Source organism: Mobula hypostoma, chromosome 1 (genome assembly GCF_963921235.1).
Source record: "Mobula hypostoma chromosome 1, sMobHyp1.1, whole genome shotgun sequence".
NCBI classification, from domain to species: domain Eukaryota; kingdom Metazoa; phylum Chordata; class Chondrichthyes; order Myliobatiformes; family Myliobatidae; genus Mobula; species Mobula hypostoma.
In genome coordinates, this window is record NC_086097.1 from 189,252,271 (window position 1) to 189,274,746 (window position 22,476).

At 40.9% G+C, this 22,476-nt stretch overlaps 2 protein-coding genes and 1 pseudogene across 4 annotated transcripts in view; 1 reads left to right on the forward strand and 2 right to left on the reverse strand.

Moving 5' to 3' along the window:
• Nucleotides 1-2,175, reverse strand: part of LOC134348389 (sin3 histone deacetylase corepressor complex component SDS3-like) — an 18,890-nt pseudogene extending 16,715 nt beyond the window's left edge.
• On the forward strand, nucleotides 2,078-21,855 carry LOC134353650 (ribosomal biogenesis factor-like). Of its 2 annotated transcripts, none has more exons than XM_063061831.1 (4): nucleotides 2,078-2,204; nucleotides 4,742-4,871; nucleotides 19,399-19,509; nucleotides 20,234-21,855. In XM_063061831.1, exons 2-4 carry the CDS (start codon nucleotides 4,758-4,760, stop codon nucleotides 20,300-20,302), a joined length of 294 nt encoding a protein of 97 aa, XP_062917901.1. In that variant the 5' UTR covers nucleotides 2,078-2,204; nucleotides 4,742-4,757; the 3' UTR covers nucleotides 20,303-21,855. The 2 variants fall into 2 exon arrangements, with proteins under 2 accessions (XP_062917901.1, XP_062917892.1); XM_063061822.1 differs by having other exon boundaries at nucleotides 2,079-2,216; nucleotides 20,234-21,853.
• LOC134353642 (transcription factor E2F5-like) overlaps nucleotides 2,137-22,476 on the reverse strand; it is a 61,857-nt gene continuing 41,517 nt past the window's right edge. For both annotated transcript variants that reach the window (XM_063061809.1, XM_063061805.1), the window contains exon 10: nucleotides 2,137-2,267. The gene's annotated coding sequence lies outside the window, so the exon portion shown is untranslated. The remainder of the gene's footprint in view (nucleotides 2,268-22,476) is intronic.

The following is a 22,476-nucleotide window of genomic DNA, read 5'->3' on the forward strand; positions in this document are numbered from 1 at the left end:
TATAAATAAATTGATACAAATTTAAAAATTAAAAGTCTTATAGAAACATAGAAACATAGAAAATAGGTGCAGGAGTAGGCTATTCGGCCCTTCGAGCCTGCACCGCCATTTATTATGATCATGGCTGATCATCCAACTCAGAACCCAGCCTTCCCTCCATACCCCCTGACCCCTGTAGCCACAAGGGCCATATCTAACTCCCTCTTAAACATAGCCAATGAACTGGCCTCAACAGTTTGCTGTGGCAGAGAATTCCACAGATTCACCACTCTCTGTGTGAAGAAGTTTTTCCTAATCTCGGTACTAAAAGGCTTCCCCTCTATCCTCAAACTGTGACCCCTCGTTCTGGACCTCCCCAACATCGGGAACAATCTTCCCGCATCTAGCCTGTCCAATCCCTTTAGGATCTTATACGTTTCAATCAGATCCCCCCTCAATCTTCTAAATTCCAACGAGTACAAGCCCAGTTCATCCAGTCTTTCTTCATATGAAAGACCTGCCATCCCAGGAATCAATCTGGTGAACCTTCTTTGTACTCCCTCTATGGCAAAGATGTCTTTCCTCAGATTAGGGGACCAAAACTGCACACAATACTCCAGGTGTGGTCTCACCAAAGCCTTGTACAACTGCAGTAGTACCTCCCTGCTCCTGTACTCGAATCCTCTCGCTATAAATGCCAGCATACCGTTCGCCTTTTTCACCGCCTGCTGTACCTGCATGCCCACTTTCAATGACTGGTGTATAATGACACCCAGGTCTCGTTGCACCTCCCCTTTTCCTAATCGGCCACCATTCAGATAATAATCTGTTTTCCTATTTTTGCCACCAAAGTGGATAACTTCACATTTATCCACATTAAATTGCATCTGCCATGAGTTTGCCCACTCACCCAACCTATCCAAGTCACCCTGCATCCTCTTAGCATCCTCCTCACTGCTAACACTGCCACCCAGCTTCGTGTCATCCGCAAACTTGGAGATGCTGCATTTAATTCCCTCATCCAAGTCATTAATATATATTGTAAACAACTGGGGTCCCAGCACTGAGCCTTGCGGTACCCCACTAGTCACCGCCTGCCATTCTGAAAAGGTCCCGTTTATTCCCACTCTTTGCTTCCTGTCTGCTAACCAATTCTCCACCCACACCAATACCTTACCCCCAATACCGTGTGCTTTAAGTTTGCACACTAATCTCCTGTGTGGGACCTTGTCAAAAGCCTTTTGAAAATCCAAATATACCACATCCACTGGTTCTCCCCTATCCACTCTACTAGTTACATCCTCAAAAAATTCTATGAGATTCGTCAGACATGATTTTCCTTTCACAAATCCATGCTGACTTTGTCCGATCATTTCACCGCTTTCCAAATGTGCTGTTATCACATCCTTGATAACTGACTCCAGCAGTTTCCCCACCACCGACGTTAGGCTAACCGGCCTATAATTCCCTGGTTTCTCTCTCCCTCCTTTTTTAAAAAGTGGGGTTACATTAGCCACCCTCCAATCCTCAGGAACTAGTCCAGAATCTAACGAGTTTTGAAAAATTATCACTAATGCATCCACTATTTCTTGGGCTACTTTCTTAAGCATTCTGGGATGCAGACCATCTGGCCCTGGGGATTTATCTGCCTTCAATTTACCTAACACCACTTCCCTACTAACATGTATTTCACTCAGTTCCTCCATCTCACTGGACCCTCTGTCCCTTACTATTTCTGGAAGATTATTTATGTCCTCCTTAGTGAAGACAGAACCAAAGTAATTATTCAATTGGTCTGCCATGTCCTTGCTCCCCATAATCAATTCACCTGTTTCTGTCTGCAGGGGACCTACATTTGTCTTTATCAGTCTTTTCCTTTTTACATATCTATAAAAGCTTTTACAGTCCGTTTTTATGTTCTCTGCCAGTTTTCTCTCATAATCTTTTTTTCCCCTTCCTAATTAAGCCCTATCTTGTCACAATGTGTACAATTAACTACCCTGGCGCCAGCTATTGCTGGTCCTTTCCTGCCAATTTTTCTCCTCGGTACTGGCAGTATTCCGGGCAGTCCCACGCTGGGGGCTTTTCTTTGGTGCGTGGCGCACAGTGTGTGACACGAGGAGTTGGTGGCCGGGGCCGGGCGGTGCACCGGTCGGTCCAGTTCATCCTGCTGCGAGGAGCCGCGGTCGTTGTCATCGTCCCGTCACGGTTTCACTCAGCGACTGGTAGGAGCCAGGGTCAGTAAACGTCGGGAAACCACAGGGACTTGGTGGCGTTGCCCACAGAATCTGCCAAGGAAAGCGGCGGTCTGTGGTGAAAGTATTAACCAGTTCCTTCAAGCTCATTTAGATTGGCATGAGATCAAATTAGACAATTATTTTATATAAATGGAATTATCTGACCCCTTCTATCATCTCTTTTGCATTTTAACCACGTCCATTTTGTGTAAATGTAACTCTTAGAAAATTGGACACGACTTTTTTTTTGCATACTGCCGGGGATGTGAACCTCACCCTCAACAGTTAGTATGGAAAATATTCCTCCATCCAATCTAGCCCCATTTATCTGCGTTTAATATTTTTTCTCTATTATGTACCTATCCAATTGTCTTACAAAAATTGTTAATTGCAAAATGCCGGAGGAACTCAGCAGACCAGACAGTGCCTAATTCCTCCGGCAATTTGTGTGTGTTACTTTGATTTTCAGCATCTGCAGATTTTCTCTTGATTGTGTTACAAAAATTGTGATTGTACATACTTCAGCCATTTCTTCTGACAGCTGATTTATTTCGCAATCCTTTCATAAATTAGTATTTAGCAAATCTTAATGCAGTTTGGAATCCTACATAAAAGTGGTATTTTTGCTTTAACTTAATGAAGTGCACGTTGAAAGATAATCTTATTCTCATTCCATCGCATTGTATCAAGTTAACATTCCTTATGCAAAATGAGTGTGTCAAATTGAAGGGACTGTCTGAACACTTTAAAGAACTCTCACCCCACAACCTATAAGACAGCAGAATCTGGCCACTTAGCCCATCAAGTCTACTCAGTCATGGCTGATTTATTTTTCCCTGTCAATCTGATTCTCCTGTGTTCTCTCTGTAACCTTTGACACCCTTACTAATCAAGAACCTATAAACAGCAGAAAGGAAACTATAGACCAGTTAGCCTGATCTCAGTAGTTCAGAGGATGTTGGAAGTCAATTGTTAAGGATGAAGTTATGGAATACTTGGTGACACAAGACAAGTCAGGACAAAGTCAGCATGGTTTCCTTAAGGGAAAACCCTGCCTGACGAACCTGTTGGAATTCTTTGAGGAGATTACGTGTAGGATAGATACAGGGGATGCAGAGAATGTTGTATGTTTGGATTTTCAGAAGGGCTTTGACAAAGTGCCACACACAAGGCTGATTACCAAGTTAAGAGCCCATGGTATTACAGGAAAGCTACTAGCATGATTACAGCATTGGCTGATTGGTAGCAGGCAGTGAGTGGGCATAAAAGGATCTTTTTTTGGTTGGCACCTAGTGACTAGTGGTGTTCCACAGGGGTTGGTGTTAGGACCACTTCTTTTTATGCTGTATATAAATGATTCAGATGATGGAATAGATGGCTTTGTTGCCAAGTTTGCAAATGATACGAAGATTGGTGGAGGGGCAGGTGGTGTTGAGGAAACGGGTAGGATGCAGAAAGACTTAGACAGATTAGGAGAATGGGCAAGAAAGTGGCAAATGAAATATAATGTTGGAAAATGCATGATCATGCACTTTCGTAGAAGAAATAAATGTGTGGACTATTCTAAACGGGGAGAAAATCCAAAACTCGCAATGCAAAGGGACTTGGGAGTCCTTATGCAGAATACTCTAAAGGTTAACTTGCAGGTTGAGTTGGTGGTAAGGAAGGCAACTACAATGTTAGCATTCATTTCAAGCGTTCTGTAATATAAGTGCAGGGGTGTGATGCTGAGACTGGTGAGGTCTCACTTTGAGTATTGTGAACAGTTTTGGGCTCCTTATCTAAGATGTGCTGGCATTGAAGAGGGTTCTGGTGAGGTTCACAACGATGATTCTGGGAATGAAAGCATATCATATGAGGAATGTTTGATGGCTCTGGATCCGTACTCATTGGAATTTAGAAGGGTAAGGGTGGATCTCATGGAAATCTTTCAAATGTTGAAAGGCCTGGACAGAGTAGATTTGGAAAGGATGATTCCCATGGTGGGGGAGTCTAGGATGTGAGGTCACAGCCTCAGGATAGAGGGGATTCCATTTAAAATAGAGATGTGGATTAATTTCTTTAGCCAGAGGGTGGTGAATTTGTGGAAATTGGTACCACAGGCAGCTGTGGAGGCCAGGATGTTGGGTGTATTTAAGGTGGAGATTGATAGGTTCTTGATTGGCCATGGCATCAAAGGTTACGGGGAGAAGGCCAGGCAGTGGGGCTGAGGAGGGGGAAAAGAAGGATGAACCATGAATGAATGGTAGAGCAGACTTGATGGGCCAAATAACCTAATTCTACTCCGGTCTGTGATCTATTTAGACAAGTAGAATTTCTGTGTATGTTTTAAATATTACAGTGGAGTATCGGAATACTATTTCTGTCAAGCAACTAGCTAATGAAAAGAACAAATAAACTTAGCTGTTATTAACGAGAATTCCCTTGTTTTTTTTCCGTGGAGGCTGGGAAATAGTGTTTTTTTTTGTTTATTACTTATGGGTAAATATAAACAGTGATTGATTCTGTTAATGGTTATTTTCCAGAAAGTATTTGAAAAGGATGGCAAAGAACAAATCAAAGGCACAGAAACACAAAGATGTTTTCAAAGTTGTCAACAGCAAAAATATAAAAGCCAAAAGCAAAACCAAACCTGTAACTACAAGTCTGAAGAAGGTCAGTCTGTACTTCAGTGTATTGTCAAAGAAATAACTGTTAGCTCCCGCATTAGTAAATTGGTGCGGCAGAACAAATTGAAATGTTTCAGTTTTTCTGATTGATTTGCACATTTTTGTTGCTGTCTGGATACTATTAGGCTAGATTGTATTCCGTCCAATCCACTGCTAGTACGTTATCTAACCTTCTGCGGCCACACAGCTGGCAACTTCAAGGGCTTTATTCTGTGACTGTTGTGTCTTGCAGAGTGGGAGTTGGTGTCGGGATTCTAGGTGCCACACGCTGAGATCTTGTCCCATTGAACACTGTCCTGACATCCGTTAATGTTCCATGTTGTCAAAGATCTTCTTTACCATTTTTAAGTGCTTCTGATAGTTTGAGGGTTCCTTAAGGTTGTTATAGCCAGGAGTGGTAGTGAGGATAAGCTCCCACTACTAATTAAATGCTCTCAATTGTGTGCATCTCAGATATCCTCTGACAACCAAGTCCAGTTCCTGGCTTTCACTTGTGACTTAGCCACTAAGTCCGGCAGAACCATTTCTACTGACATCAGTCTCTACTCATCAGCCATGATTGGCAGCTCATCTAGGAGAAGGAAACTGTGATCTCAAACCTCCACTGCCTTGCAGTTATACCTACTCATGGGTAAGAAATCCCGAGGAAAAATCCGGAGCTGGAGTCCATAAGGCATTCCTATATTGAGTTTTACGCTGACGGGCACCTCCTGCAACGCTGCTGGTGCCAGACTGTATTGGTCTCTGCCATTCCTTTGGATCTATCAGCTGGGGGCTTGGATGCTAAGCCACACCTGAAGGCCAGGAGCTGGACTTGGTTGTCAGAGGCTATTTGAGGTGCTGCTTTTGGGAGCATTTACTAGGGAGCTTGTCCCAGCTGTAACGATTTTAAAGAACCAACTCAAGATGAAGAGCATGGGATAGACATGAAGGAAGGGGAGGTGGGGTGGCGTTGCTGGTTAAAGAAGAGAATAACGCAATAGAAAGGAAGGACATAAGCCGGGAAGATGTGGAATCGATATGGGGAGAGCTGCGTAACACTAAGGGGCAGAAGACGCTGGTGGGAGTTGTGTACAGGCCACCTAACAGTAGTAGTGAGGTCGGAGATGGTATTACCAAATTGGTAAAGGTGCTGAGGAAGAGGATTTCTTGGAATGTATGCGGGATGGTTTTTTGAACCAACATGTCGAGGAACCAACAAGAGAGCAAGCTATTCTGGACTGGGTTTTGAGCAATGAGGAAGGGTTAATTAGCAATCTTGTCGTGAGAGGCCCCTTGGGTAAGAGTGACCATAATATGGTGGAATTCTTCATTAAGATGGAGAGTGACATAGTTAATTCAGAAACAAAGGTTCTGAACTTAAAGAGGGGTAACTTTGAAGGTATGAGACATGAATTAGCTAAGATAGACTGGCAAATGACACTTAAAGGATTGACGCAACACACATCAAAGTTGCTGGTGAACGCAGCAGGCCAGGCAGCATCTATAGGAAGAGGCGCAGTCGACGTTTCAGGCCGAGACCCTTCGTCAGGACTAACTGAAGGAAGAGTGAGTAAGGGATTTGAAAGCTGGAGGGGGAGGGGGAGATCCAAAATGATAGGAGAAGACAGGAGGGGGAGGGATGGAGCCGAGAGCTGGACAGGTGATAGGCAGAAGGGGATACGAGAGGATCATGGGACAGGAGGTCCGGGAAGAAAGACGGGGGGGGGGGGGGTGACCCAGAGGATGGGCAAGAGGTATATTCAGAGGGACAGAGGGAGAAAAAGGATTTTGCAATGGCAAGCATTGAAAGGTTGCATGGATGAACTACAACAATTGTTCATCCCAGTTTGGCAAAAGAATACATCAAGGAAGGTAGTGCACCCGTGGCTGACAAGAGAAATTAGGGATAGTATCAATTCCAAAGAAGAAGCATACAAATTAGCCAGAAAAAGTGGCTCACCTGAGGACTGGGAGAAATTCAGAGTTCAGCAGAGGAGGACAAAGGGCTTAATTAGGAAGGGGAAAAAAGATTATGAGAGAAAACTGGCAGGGAACATAAAAACTGACTGTAAAAGCTTTTATAGATATGTAAAAAGGAAAAGACTGGTAAAGACAAATGTAGGTCCCCTACAGACAGAAACAGGTGAATTGATTATGGGGAGCAAGGACATGGCAGACCAATTGAATAATTACTTTGGTTCTGTCTTCACTAAGGAGGACATAAATAATCTTCCAGAAATAGTAGGGGACAGAGGGTCCAGTGAGATGGAGGAACTGAGTGAAATACATGTTAGTAGGGAAGTGGTGTTAGGTAAATTGAAGGGATTAAAGGCAGATAAATCCCCAGGGCCAGATGGTCTGCATCCCAGAGTGCTTAAGGAAGTAGCCAAAGAAATAGTGGATGCATTAGTGAAAATTTTTCAAAACTCGTTGGACTAGTTCCTGAGGATTGGAGGGTGGCTAATGTAACCCCACTTTTTAAAAAAGGAGGGAGAGAGAAACCGGGGAATGATAGACCAGTTAGCCTAATGTTGGTGGTGGGGAAACTGCTGGAGTCAGTTATCAAAGATGTGATAACAGCACATTTGGAAAGCGGTGAAATCATCGGACAAAGTCATATCTGACGAATCTCATAGAATTTTTTGAGGATGTAACTAGTAGAGTGGATAGGGGAGAACCAGTGGATGTGGTATATTTGGATTTTCAAAAGGCTTTTGACAAGGTCCCACACAGGAGATTAGTGTGCAAACTTAAAGCACACGGTATTGGGGGTAAGGTATTGATGTGGATGGAGAATTGGTTAGCAGACAGGAAGCAAAGAGTGGGAATAAACGGGCACTTTTCAGAATGGCAGGCGGTGACTAGTGGGGTACCGCAAGGCTCAGTGCTGGGACCCCAGTTGTTTACAATATATATTAATGACTTGGATGAGGGAATTAAATGCAGCATCTCCAAGTTTGCGGATGACACGAAGCTGGGTGGCAGTGTTAGCTGTTAGGAGGATGCTAAGAGGATGCAGAGTGACTTGGATAGGTTGGGTGAGTGGGCAGATTCATGGCTGATGCAATTTAATGTGGATAAATGTGAAGTTATCCACTTTGGTGGCAAAAATAGGAAAACAGATTATTATCTGAATGGTGGCCGATTAGGAAAAGGGGAGGTGCAACGAGACCTGGGTGTCATTATATACCAGTCATTGAAAGTGGGCATGCAGGTACAGCAGGCGGTGAAAAAGGCGAATGGTATGCTGGCATTTATAGCGAGAGGATTTGAGTACAGGAGCAGGGAGGTACTACTGCAGTTGTACAAGGCCTTGGTGAGACCACACCTGGAGTATTGTGTGCAGTTTTGGTCCCCTAATCTGAGGAAAGACATCCTTGCCATAGAGGGAGTACAAAGAAGGTTCACCAGATTGATTCCTGGGATGGCAGGACTTTCATATGAAGAAAGACTGGATGAACTGGGCTTGTACTTGTTGGAATTTAGAAGATTGAGGGGGGATCTGATTGAAACGTATAAAATCCTAAAGGGATTGGACAGGCTAGATGCAGGAAGATTGTTCCCGATGTTGGGGAAGTCCAGAACGAGGGGTCACAGTTTGAGGATAGAGGGGAAGCCTTTTAGGACCGAGATTAGGAAAAACTTCTTCACGCAGAGAGTGGTGAATCTGTGGGATTCTCTGCCACAGGAAACAGTTGAGGCCAGTTCATTGGCTATATTTAAGAGGGAGTTAGATATGGCCCTTGTGGCTACGTGGATCAGGGGGTATGGAGGGAAGGCTGGGGCGGGGTTCTGAGTTGGATGATCAGCCATGATCATAATAAATGGCGGTGCAGGCTTGAAGGGCCGAATGGCCTACTCCTGCACCTATTTTCTATGTTTCTATGACCCCTGAAATCGTAAGGATTGGCAGTGGAGATGATGCATTCTAAATTGTGTTGAGAATCGTAAGTCCATGTGTTTGGAACATATAGAAGCTGTGTGTAAGGGGAGGAGCACATCATCTCGTAGAAGAGTCTGGTTCCTTCCTTGACCTCAGACCTCACAAAACTGGACAAAGTCTCTAAGTGATCCTCTATTCCAGGAGACTGCCTAAAAATGTGAGGTGATATTAACCAGCTTACTCTACACAATTATCCTTGCTACCCTGGATGTTCTGGCCTCTAAAAATGGAATTATTTTGTATGAATATCACTTCCTGTATGTAAGCTGTTTTTTGTATCATTTCCTGTGTAGGTTAATTTGGATTTCAACTTGAAGCATATGGTGTTGAAAGACACCCATCTCCATCCCCTCCTTATTTGCCCTTGAAATAGCAATGTCTTTTTACAAGTAATTCTCATTGAAAACCCTGAAGGAAGCTTCTGACTTGGATAATTTTTTGAGAAGGTGTTTCGAGGTCAATCAGATGAAGGACTGGGGTGTAAGGAAACAGCAAACACTACTTGGCTCATGCATAAGCAAGATATATGGAATAGTCATCTGGAATTTTCCATTTTAAGAGCAGTTCAGCAAGGATCTCTAGAATTTCAGTAAATAGGAAGAATCCCTTAAATTTTGAACTTCAAATAGAATACAGATTTTATTTAAAGAATAGGAAATAAATTTGCCTATTGCTGCAATAGGTCTACAGCAGATGAAATCACACTGGCTCTCCATTCGACCTTGGATCACCTAGACAATAGCGTTACTACATCAGGCTGCTGTTTATTCATTACAGCTCCGCATTCAATACTATCATTCCCTCTGTACTAATCAACAACATCCAAAACCTGGAAATCTGTACCTCCATCTGCAACTGGATCCTTGACTTCCCCAACGGGAGACCACAGTCAATGCAGATTGGAAAAAACATCTCCTCACTGACAATCAATACTGGCGCACCTCAATGATGTGTGCTTAGCCTGCTGCTCCACTCACGACTGTGTGGCTAGGCACAGTCTGAATACCATCTATAAATTTGCTGATGACACAACTATTGGTGGCAGAATCTCCGATGGTGACGAGGAGGTGCACAGGAGCAAGATCGATCAACTAGTGGAGAGGTGTTGCACTCAACATCAGTAATACCAATGAATTGATTATGGACTTCAGGAAGAAGTCGTCAAGGGATTACACATCAGCCCACGTTAAGGAATAAGCAATGGAAAAAGTGAACAGTTTCAAGTCCCTGAGTGTCAACATCTCTGAAGATCAATCCTGGGCTCAACGTATTGATACAATTACAAAGAAGGCAGGCCAACAGGTATATTTCATTAGGAGTTTATGGAGACTTGGTATGACATAAAAGACTCAAATTTCTAGAGATGTACCATGGAGAACATTCTAACTGGTTGTATCACCATCTGGCATGGAAGAGCCACTGCACAGGATTGGAAGAAGCTGCAGAAAATTGCAAACTCAGCCAGCTCCATCATGGGTACTAGCCTCCCCAGCATCAAGCACATCTTCAAAAGACGATGCCTCAAGAAGGTGGTATCTGTCATTAAGGACCTTTTTTTACCCAGAACATGCTCTCTTCTGGTTGCTATCATCAACGAGGAGGTGCAAGAGCTTGAAGACACATGCTCAATGTTTTAGGAATATCACCTTCAGCACTGCCATCAGATTTCTGAATGTATAATAAACCCAAGTAAACTACCTATTATTTTTTATGTTTTTTCTTTGAACTACTTAATTCTTTTATATCTTATTGTAATTAATAGTTTATTATAATGTATTGCAATGTACTGCTGCAAAACAACATATTTCATGGCATACACCAGTGATACTAAACCTGATTCTGATGATGAGGGGAGAATTAGTTTTATGTGGTTTTAGCAAATTAAAAAAATAAATTGCCACTGCTTAGATTGAAGGCTCTTAAGATAGGCTAGGGAGAAATAACTGAATTTCTAACTATTGTGCTTTGAATATCAAAGCGAAAGAAAAATGTTGGCTTTACTTAGTAGATCTGGCAACACTTCTGGAAAGTGAAAAAGTTTACATTTCAGGTCAGTGGGCTTTCATCAGAAAAGGAAAAGTGAGAAAACACATGTTTAAGTTGCAGAAAGCTGGAGAGGTGTAGAGAATAAAGTTGGAGAACTAAAATTAAAGAATGCTGGAAATATTCTGCTGATCAGGTAGCATAAGCGGTAGGGAAAAAAAACTGACAGTGCTCTGCATGGATGACCTTGTGCATTTTGACGTGAACATTGGTAAAGCTGGTTTTTGGAAATAGTTGAGCCTCAGGGGCTGAAGTGTAAGGTCAGAAGGTAAGTTACTATTCTTTTAGCTTGTTTTAAAATAGCAGAAAAGACCAAAGTCACAGAGAATAAAGCAGGAGTAGGATCTGCATTGATTTATCTTCGGGTTACAAGGCATGAGTTGGAGGATACCTGGCTATTACTTTTTTGCTAGTGTTTAAAGCAAGAATAAAGGAGAGGGGAGTGCTGATACAGACCAGTCAGCCTAGCATTCATAAGAGTTGTAGAACACAGAAATAGGCCCTTTGATTCTCTGATGTTGAATGTTTATACTAATCTTACTTGCCTGCATGTAGCCTAACCAATTTTATTCATCTGCAAAGCTTTGACTAATCTATTAATTACTGTGAAAATGCTGGAATCCATAATAAAAGTTGTGACGGTAAGGTACCTTTTTAAAAAAAGGTATATGTTTAATTAATTGTTTAATGCCAGAATTAATTTGATTCAGTAAATTTTGACCAAACTATTAGAAATCATTGAAGATGTATTTCATTCTTTAATTTTTGTTTTGGGTATGGGCATTGTCAATAAGAAATATTTATTGCCCATACCTAAATTCCCTCAAGAAAGTTCAGATGAGTTGCCACCTTGAAATTAATGCAGTCTTTCTGATGCAGGTTTACCTACATTGCCATGTGGTCCCACTATTTAGACCAAGAAGCAAGATTGTCAATTATATTTCCAAATCAGTATGGCATGTAACTTGGTGGAAACCTGCAGATGGCAGTGATTTGGCAAACCTTGTCCTTCATGGTGGAGATGCTGTCATAGTAGCCAGAGTAAATAAGAGGGAACCAATGAATGTAGTGCATTTGGATCTTCAGTAGGCTGGTTAACAAACAGGAAACAGAGCAGGAATGAATCAATCTTATTTAGCTTAATACCTGGGTCACAGTTGTTCATGACCTATATCAAAAATTTGGCTGAGAGGTCTGACCAATTGTACTATTTCTCAAGTTTGATAATATAAAACTAAATTGGAAGGTGCAATGTTGTGGGGATACAAGGAAGTTTCCAGAGGATATATCACAGGAATTGAATGGACAACAACGTGGAAGATGAAGTACTTAGTGGAAAAATGTGAAGTTGTCAATTCTGATAGAAATGAAGGGATGCTCTGTTTTTAAATTGTGAAAGATGATAAGCACTGATGTTCAAAAGACCTGCCTGTCCTTATACAAAGGCCTTTGAAAGCTAACAAGCAGTTGTAGTATGCGTTTAGAAAGGCAGATAGTATATTGGTAATCTAAGGTTTGAATCTAAGTAAAGATGTCTTACTGCATTTAAGTAGGGCCTTGTTAAGATCACATCTGGAGTATTATGTACAATTTTGTTCTCCTTACTTAAAGGTATACCCGCTATAAGTGTGAGTACCATGAAGATTTACCATACTGGTTCCTGGATTAGCAGTTCTATGTATAAGTAGCCTTGTGTTCTCTACAGCAGGGGTCCCCAACCTTTTTTGCACCGCGGACCGGTTTAATATTGACGATATTCTTGCGGACCGGCTGACCGGAGGGTGTTCAAGTTCAACAGTGCATGACAGGGAATGAGGAAAGGTGCAGCTGACTCGTATCGTTTCCTTGCGGCCCGGTAGCATATGCTTTGCGGCCCGGTGGTTGGGGACCACTGCTCTGGAGTTCAGAAGGATGAAAAGCAATCTCATTAAGATGCAATTAATCATGAGGGGGCTTGACAGGTTTGTTGCACAGAGGATATTTCCCCTGGTTGAGTGTAGAAATAGAGGTCACAGGGTTAAAATAAAAAGTACCCCATTTAGGATGAAATGAGAAATCTCTCCAACCAAAGGTTGATGAATCTTTGGAATTCTCAATTCTGAAGGACTGCAAAGATTGAAAGATTTCTGAATTTAAGGAGGAGTGCGAGCAGTGCATGAAAATAGTGCTTAGAGTAGAATATCAGACATTTCCAGTTGAATGGTGGAACAGGCTTGAGGGGCAAATGACCTTTTCATATCTTTTATGTTCATGTGGCCAATTTAAGTCTCACTCTTGCATGGTTTACTCTGAGCAATGAGCCTATTTAAGTTTTAGAGAGAGGGCATTACTTTTCTTGCATTTCAGTTTTGTCATTTTTTACTCTTAGGGGTTAGTGCACTGCTTTACAGCAGGGGTCCCCAACCTTTTTTGCACTGTGGACTGCCGACTTGGGGGGGGGGGGTGTTCAAGTAGGGATAAACTCACCTCAACATGTCTTTTACAGTTAGGGTTGCCAACTTTCTCACTCCCAAATAACGGACAAAAGTAGCAGTCAAATCCCGGAAACTTGAGGAATTCTGCAGATGCTGGAAATTTAAGCAACACACATCAAAGCTGCTGGTGAATGCAGCAGGCCAGGCAGCATCTTTAGGAAGAGGTACAGTCGACGTTTCCCTGAAACGTCGACTGTACCTCTTCCTAGAGATGCTGCCTGGCCTGCTGCGTTCACCAGCAACTTTGATGTCAATTCCCGGGACACTTTACCTCAGGAAAGACTACCATGACCATGAAGCCTTGTGCAGGCACTTGTGTGCACATGTGCGTTCGTGCCGATTTTTCTCCCCACAAATCGGTTTTGCTGTCATCTTCCCAACTATACTGTACATACGTTATTTCTTCTTTATATAGGCTGTGTATTTATCATATCATTCCTGTTTTATGTTAGTGTTATTTATTTTCAGTTTTATGTGTTATTTGGTATGATTTGTTAGGTTATTTTTTGGGTCTGGGAACGCTCAAAAATTTCTCCCATATAAATGAATGGTAATTGCTTCTTCATTTCACGCCATTTTGGCATGAAAGGTTTCATAGGAACGCTCTACCTTAGCGTGGGAAATACGGGACAAACCAATTTAGCCCAATATTCGGGATGTCCCAGCAAATACGGGACAGTTGGCAACCCTATGTTCAAGTTCAACAGTGCGTGACAGGGAATGAGGAAAGATGCAGCTGACTGATATCGTTCCCTTGCGGCCTGGTAGCGCATGCTTTGCAGCTTGGTACCGGTCCGCGGCTGGTGGTTGGGGACCGCTGCTTTACAGTGCTTGCTGTAAGATTGGAGATCGATTTCTGATGCAATCTGAAAGGAATTTTCACATTTTCCCTGAGGCTGTGTGGCTTTCCTCCAGGTGCTCCAGTTTCCTCCCACAGTCCAAAGACGTTAGGGTTAGTGAGTTGTGGGTGTGCCCGACGCCGGCCCCCTAGGCCTGAGTCAATGTAGTAGTAGTAGTTGGTGCTGGAAATATGGTAACATTTGTGGGCTGCTCAACACAATCCTCGCTAATTTGATCTGACACAAACAACACATTTCACTGTGTTTCAATATATAGGTGACAAATAAAACCCGAAACGTCGACTGTACCTCTTCCTAGAGATGCTGCCTGGCCTGCTGTGTTCACCAGCAACTTTGATGTGTGTTGCTTGAATTTCCAGCATCTGCAGAATTCCTTGTGTTTCCATTTTTCATCTTTATTATTTACATGGCTGATTGTGAACCATTCCTTCCAATATAACACTGGTTTAAAAAGTTTAGTACTTGATTATAAGAGAGAATATCAGGAATGGCAGTGTGGTGTATTTAGTACAGCTGAACCTCACAAATTGAATGAGTTCTGTGTTTCTCAGCCTTTTCTGCAATTTTGAAGATTGTGGTTTGTGGTATTATTCTGGTGGCTGGCTGGCTGGCTAGTCCATTAAGAAATTACAGTTGTAGCAAGCAGTTTCCATGTTTCTATTTAGTTTTGGCTGACTACTTAGTTTGTCATTTTGTAAGTGCTCTAAGTGAGCCTAGATGAAATTTGCCAATGATAAGTAACACTTATTTTTAATCAAAGTGTTGAAGAGTTGATGGTAAGGAATGGAACAATAAGTGGGGTTGTTTCAGTTACTGCCTTATTAAGATATTAAGAAATATCTTTCACTGCATGTGAAAGAATAGCAGGATGTATTTTCAATATATCTTATGTTAATTATTTTGATGAATCCATTTCATGAGTCCTGATAAAGGGAATTGGCCCAAAACATCGACTACTCTTTTCCATAGATGCTGCCTGGCCTGCTGAGTTCCTCCAGCATCTTGTGTATGTTGCTCGGATTTCTAGCATCTGCAAATTTTCTCTTGTTTGTGATTGGACCACTTCATGAGTAATTCTTTAGCAGGTACTGATCTATATCAGGAAGAGGAGATCATCTGTCTAGTTTTTGAATACATTTTTCTTTGATTGTATTATTGAATGATTTACTCTAGGAATTTTTTTGGTATAGCAGATAGTTTTAGATTGTAAAGTGTTGATATTTGACGTAGAGTAAGCATGCTAGATACTAAAATACAAACTAAACTTCATAACCTGGGAAGTTTTTGGAATTTTAGAATTTTTAAGGAGATTTTCTTTCAGTAGGTTGACATCTGTAGTTAATTTCTTGCTCGTGTTTGAGTACTATCTATACTGATCGGATAAATATCTCTGGACTTGCCAAGTTGGTTTGATCTAATTTTGGAGGGTTTAGTCATCTGGCATTTACTGCAGTCTATACAGTTACTCTGTTTACTTAAAACCATAAAACAAAGGAGCAGAAGTCGGCCATTTGGCCCATCGAGTCTGCTCCGCCATTTTATCATGAGCTGATCCATTCTCCCATTTAGTCCCACTCCCCCGCCTTCTCACCATAACCTTTGATGCGATGCCTGGCTACTCAGATACCTATCAATCTCTGCCCTAAATACACCCAATGACTTGGCCTCCACTGCCGCCCGTGGCAACAAATCCCATAGATTCACCACCCTCTGACTAAAAAAATTTCTTTGCATTTCTGTTCTGAATGGGCGCCTTTCAATCCTTAAGTCATGCCCTCTCATACTAGACTCCCCCATCATGGGAAACAACTTTGCTACATCCACTCTGTCCATGCCTTTCAATATTTGAAATGTTTCTATGAGGTCTCCCCTCATTCTTCTAAACTCCAAGGAATACAGTCCAAGAGCGGACAAACGTTCCTCATATGTTAACCCTCATTCCCGGAATCATTCTAGTGAATCTTCTCTGTAGCCTCTCCAACGTCAGCACATCCTTTCTAAAATAAGGAGACTAAAACTGCCCACAGTACTCCAAGTGAGGTCTCACCAGCGCCTTATAGAGCCTCAACATCACATCCCTGCTCCTATACTCTATTCCTCTAGAAATGAATGCTAACATTGCATTCGCCTTCTTGACCACCGACTCAACCTGGAGGTTAACCTTCAGGGTATCCTGTACGAGGACTCCCAAGTCCCGTTGTATCTCAGAACTTTGAATTCTCTCCCCATTTAAATAATAGTCTGCCCGTTTATTTCTTCTGCCAAAGTGCATAACCATACACTTTCCAACATTGTACTTCATTTGCCACTTCTCTGCCCATTCTTCCAATCTATTCAAGTCTCTCTGCAGACTCTCCGTTTCCTCAGCACTACCGGCCCCTCCACCTATCTTCGTATTGTCATCAAACTTAGCCACAAAGCCATCTATTCCATAATCCAAATCATTGATGTACAATGTTAAAAGAAGCGGCCCCAACACGGACCCCTGTGGAACACCACTGGTAACCAGCAGCCAGCCAGAATACCCTTTATTCCCACTCTCTGTTTCCTGCCAATCAGCCAACGCTCTATCCACGTACGTAGCTTTCCCGTAATTCCATGGGCTCTTATCTTGTTAAGTAGACTCATGTGTAGCACCTTATCAAAGGCCTTCTGAAAATCCAAATATACAACATCCACTGCATCTCCCTTGTCTAGCCTACTTGTAATTTCCTCAAAAAATTGTAATAGGTTTGTCAGGCAAGATTTTCCTTTAAGGAATCCATGCTGAGTTCTGCCTATCTTGTCATATGCCTCCAGGTACTCTGTAACCTCATCCTTGACAATCGACTCCAACAACTTCCTAACCACCGACGTCAAGCTAACAGATCTATAATTTTGCTTCCTTGCCCCCTTCTTAAATAGCGGAGTGACATTTGCAATCTTCCAATCCTCCGGAACCATGCCAGAATCTATTGACTTTTGAAAGATCATTGCTAATGCCTCCGCAATCTCCACAGCTACTTCCATCTGGTCCGGGAGATTTATCTACCTTTAGACTAATTCAGCTTCCTGAGTACTTTCTCTGTCGTAATTCGTAATTGTGACTGCGCACACTTCTCTTCCCTGCCACCCTTGAGTGTCCGGTATACTGCTGATGTCTTCCTCGGTGAAGACTGATAACAAAATACTCGTTCAATTCCTCTGCCATTTCCTTATCTCCCATTACAATTTCTCCAGCATCATTTTCTATTGGTCCTATATCTACTCTCACCTGTCTTTTACTCTTTATATACTTGAAAAAGCTTTTAGTATCCTCTTTGATATTATTTGCTAACTTCCTTTCATAGTTAATCTTCTCCCTCTTAATGACCTTCTTAGTTTCCTTTTGTAAGCTTTCAAAAACTTTCCAATCCTCTGTCTTCCCACTAATTTTTGCTTCCTTGTATGTCCTCTTCTTTGCTTTAACTTTGGCTTTGACTTCTCTTGTCAGCCACAGTTGCATCCTTTTTCCATTTGAAAATTTCTTCTTTTTTGGAATATACCTGTCTTGCACCTTCCTCACTTCTCGCATAAACTCCAGCCACTGCTGCTCTGCCGTCCTTCCCGCCAGTGTCCCTTTCCAGTCAACTTTGGCCAGTTCCTCTCTCATGCCACTATAATTTCCTTTACTCCACTGAAATACTGACACATCAGATTTTGGCTTCTCTTTTTCAAATTTCACAGTGAACTCAATCATGTTATGATCACTGCCTGCTAAGTGTTCCTTCACCTCAATCTCTCTAATCACCCCTGGTTCATTACACAATACCCAATCCAGTACAGCCGATCCCCTAGTGGGCTCAGCAACAAGCTGTTCTAAAAAGCCATCTTGCAGACATTCTACAAATTCTCTCTCTTGAGATCTAGTGCCAGCGTGATTTTCCCAATCCACTCGCATGTTAAAATCCCCCACAATTATCATAATACTGCCCTTCTGACAAGCCTTTTCTATTTCCTGTTGTAATTTGTAGTCCACATCACTACAGCTGTTTAGAGGCCTATAAATAACTGCCATCAGGGTCCTTTTACCCCTGCGATTTCTTAGCATTGTAACCAGTTTCCATAGAGTTATAGAGCACTGTAGCACAGAAACAGGCCCATCAGACAATCTAGTCCATGGTGAACAATTATTCTGCCTAGTCCCACCGACCAGCACTCCAATCCCGTCCCATTCATGTACTTATATAAACCACTCTTAAGTGTTGAAATCAAACCCACATCCACCAGCTCATTTCACACTAAGTGAAGAAGTTCCCCCTCATGTTCCCTTTAAGCATTTCACCTTTAACCTATGACCTCTCATGGAAACCAACCTCAGTGGAAAAAGGCTGCTATCATTTACCCAATCTATATTCTATATCATTCTACACTCTCGGAAGTAAAGTCCTAACCTATATTCAACCTTTCCCTATAACTCAGGTCCTCTGGTCCGAGCAACATCCTTGTAATTGACACCGTTAATTGGAGCAAACAGTGTACAGATGATTAGTGCCTATCTTTGAAAAACTGAGCACTGTCATTGTAACAATATTTAAAATGCAATAGTTGGTATCTGCTGTGAAATTCTATAAATCCATAATGAACACACCGTTGTGTAGGCTACATGTTGGCTGAGATTGGTACCGAAATCAAAGACAGCATTGTTTTTTTCCAGGCTATATGTCAAAACTTGCCTTTAAAGCCAGAGCTATGTTAGTAATTAGCTGCCATTACAAAGAAGATGTGGAACCCACAAGATATTAAAACCAAAATTTCAAAGGGCAAATGAGGTACAATAGGCAAGCTTTGTGGGGTAATTAGAAGTTTGTTCCAGCTTAACTTTGAAGGTATGGTCATATGAAACTGTAGTGATGTATTATACCTGACTTCAGTTCTTGTCATTGGAGATGTACAGAACTGAAAAGAATACTCATCTCCCACATTGCCAGCTGGAGTTTCTCAGGCATTTCAGGAATCTTGGCAGCTTTAGCTAGATATAATGCTCCTAAGGATTTTTTTAAAGTTGGTGTTTCAATTAACAGGGGAGTTAACTGCCTTGTTTTTTAATAATCAGCATTGTTCACACCTGAGTATCTCCACAGTTATATTTTCTGAATTTAGTACATGCATCTCCTTGTGAAAATGCTAGTATTGTAATATTAATGCTGCACTGTCTAAACAGAATTTAAAATGCTCATCTTTTCTGAACAGATCAACATTATGAATAGTGAAAAAGTTTCTAAAGTCAATAAAGCATTTGCTGAAGTACAAAAAGAGATCAAGAACTTATCCAAAGACACAACTGCAAAGAAACCACTGCAGGTAATAATTTGTAAATGGCTTGGCAATTTAAAAAAAAACTCTTAGTTTAGAGTCTAGATGAGGTCATAGGTCATTTTAACATGCTTTTCTGATCTTCTTTGCTAATATTTTTAATAGTTTAACTCTTTCCTGATATGATGAAGTTTTAATCCCTGCACAGTAAGCAAAATACATTTATTTGAAATTTTCATTTCTACTTCTTATACACCTACAATTCTGGTAAAGTACCATATCAACTTGTGCTTTAGAAGTGTACAAATACACACTATTAGTGGCTTCTTTACTTTCCATATCTTCTGAAAACATTGACTTATTGCTAGGATAAAGTTCAGTGGGTACCGGCTGCTCTCTCTAATATATTTGACCATGATCTTACTTTGTGTTGGAACAGACTCAATATGTTAAATAGCCTACCATGATATTCCTGAAGGGTTCACTGGAGAGCAAAAATCTTCCTTGACATGCTTCTTGAGACTGTTGGGCCTCTGATATTGAGGTTGTTTAATTACAGGCACTTTGGGCTTTGATGTTCCATATATTTATCTATTCACTTCATACATGTTTGGTAGACAAAGCAACAGAAGGGAATATTGTATCTACCCTGTGAAGATCAACTTGAATTGATCTTTTAAAGTTTTAAACTGCAAACAAATCGGGATTGTAACAAAGTTCTACATACAAAGTTGAACATTGAAAACTACTCTAATTTTTGTTCTTGCTGCAGATTTCAAGACCTCCTACGGCTGAGCTGCTGAACGTGGAAGCTACAACTCAGTTGTTTTCACAGTTATGAAATTCAAAAATTGCTTTCAGTGGACGTTAACCTAAGTAGTGTACAGCACACACGAGTACAAAAGGATTTTAATGTTTTAAATTTCAAGCATCTACAGTTAGTTTTCTTTGGTATACAAATCAACTGGAGAATCTAATCAGCTGTACCAGAGGAAATGAACCAAATGCATTTGCCTTCAACAAGTTCAATTTCAAGATTTGATAATTTGCTTTTGACAGAAGTATGTATTTAGACAATCAGTTCAGAAGATTACATTTGATAAATGCTGCATGTTGTATATTTTTGTATTGTGTTGGAGAAAATAGGGTAAATTTGGAATGGTATTTTTGAGCAATAAATGTACTTGTTTCTATAGTGTCAGTCATGCTGCAGTCCTCTTGTTTTCAGCACCTATTTTATATTAATAAGACATTAGGCTGAATGTGTTTAGTAAATTCCTTTAGTCAATCTCAAAGTTTGAACAACAAAGACCATTTAAAGAAAGTGCAGTCCATCAGCAGCAATAGACACAATCAGAAGCAAAAGGAATTTTTGTTTGGAAATGGCAGTGTGAAGAGAATTTTTCCCCATATTTCTTGAATGAGATAACTCAAAGGAGGGGTTTATTATGACTGTGAATTTCTTTTCCAATTTGACAATATCCCCACATTTGTAGAGCAAATACTAACTGCTGGATGTACGTAGCTTCAAGAATTTTTTTGGGGTGATTGCAAGTAGTTTTGAAAGAAGCTGTCAGAGGTCTTTGTGGTTTGTTGGTACTGCTGGAATTATCAATAACTGTTAAAGATCATACACATAGTGGCAACTTTACGACTGTCTACATGAGTTGCTGCCACACGATTGGCCAATTAGATATTTGCTTAATGAGCAGGTGTACCTAATAAAGTGGCCATTGAATATAAATATATACTTTAACATTTATGATGTATGAGTAACTTTAATATTTCCAGAAATGCAAATTGTTACTTTAGTTAAATAAAAACAAGCTGCTGGAGGAACTCATCAGATTATGAAGCATCCGTGGAGGGAGGTGGACAGTTATTATTTTGGGTTGAGACCCATTATTTGGACTGGATGAGAGAACCATTTACTGGCACCCGTTCTATCCTTCATTTTTTTTTTTACAATTGTCAGAAATTATCAATTCCAAGGCATTGCTAATTTGACATACAAAATTTTGTTCAGACTGACGGAAAATACCAACTTTGTTTTTTAAAGCATCAGTCCAAATTCTGGAACTATTTAACCAATAGCACCATGCTTGATACACCAAATGTACTGCAAAGGTTCAAGGTCTACAACCAAGTACTGCTGGTTGATACATTCAGACCTTGTTGCTGAGGCCCACATCCTGCAAATGGTAAGTAAATCCAAGCATTTCACATATTCAAGAAACATGTGAATAAGGCTGATTTCTGTTAATCTTTGAATTAATGTAGATTAATATATTAATTTTTTTTTCAGTATTTAATAATTGACATCAACAGCAAATTTTTGTATTTTCTAGCTTTTGACACATTATAAGATGTTTATGAATAAAATGAGAAAAATTTAAAGATTTATGATCCTATTATTATTTTTCAAGTTGAAGTTTTTATATTGACTTGTTATTTATTGTAGAATAATGAGATAAAGTACAACTACTTCAGACAACTGAAGAGGAATTTCTTTAGTCAGTGTGATGAATCTGGAATTGTGGACTGTGGAAGCCAAGTCCTTGTGTCTTTAAGACATAATTTAATAGGTTCTTGACTGGTAAGGGGGTTAATAGTTATGGAGAGAAGGTGAAATAATGGAGCTAAAAAAAATCAACCATGAGCAGACTTGATGGGCCGAACGGACAAAGTTTGTTATAGTACTATGATTTAACTGGCTGTTGAGGATAGTTTTTGCAAGATGTTAAATACTACCAAAGCAGCACTGCAGTGCTCTTGAATTTTAAAAAAAAATTGTTTGAAGCTGCTTCTGTTTTGGTCGTGATGATGACATATCTGATAAAAGTTAAAACATCAACAGTATCCGAAAAAAAGTTTACCAGATGCAGGTTAGAATTATATTACCTTAGTAATACTTGGGTAGAGGTCATGGCCTCATGTTTACCTCCAGTATTTGCTAATAAATCAAGTCTGACATGGTAGCGTGGAGAGCAGAGCTGCTGCTTGCATTGTAGAGAC

Excerpts from the sequence above, each read along its gene's own strand:
- LOC134353650 (XM_063061831.1), top strand. The coding sequence starts at position 4,758 with ATGGCAAAGAACAAATCAAAGGCACAGAAACACAAAGATGTTTTCAAA. Across the intron at positions 4,872-19,398 it reads TAACTACAAGTCTGAAGAAG|ATCAACATTATGAATAGTGA; the intron begins GTCAGTCTGTAC and ends TTTTCTGAACAG. Across the intron at positions 19,510-20,233 it reads CTGCAAAGAAACCACTGCAG|ATTTCAAGACCTCCTACGGC; the intron begins GTAATAATTTGT and ends TTCTTGCTGCAG.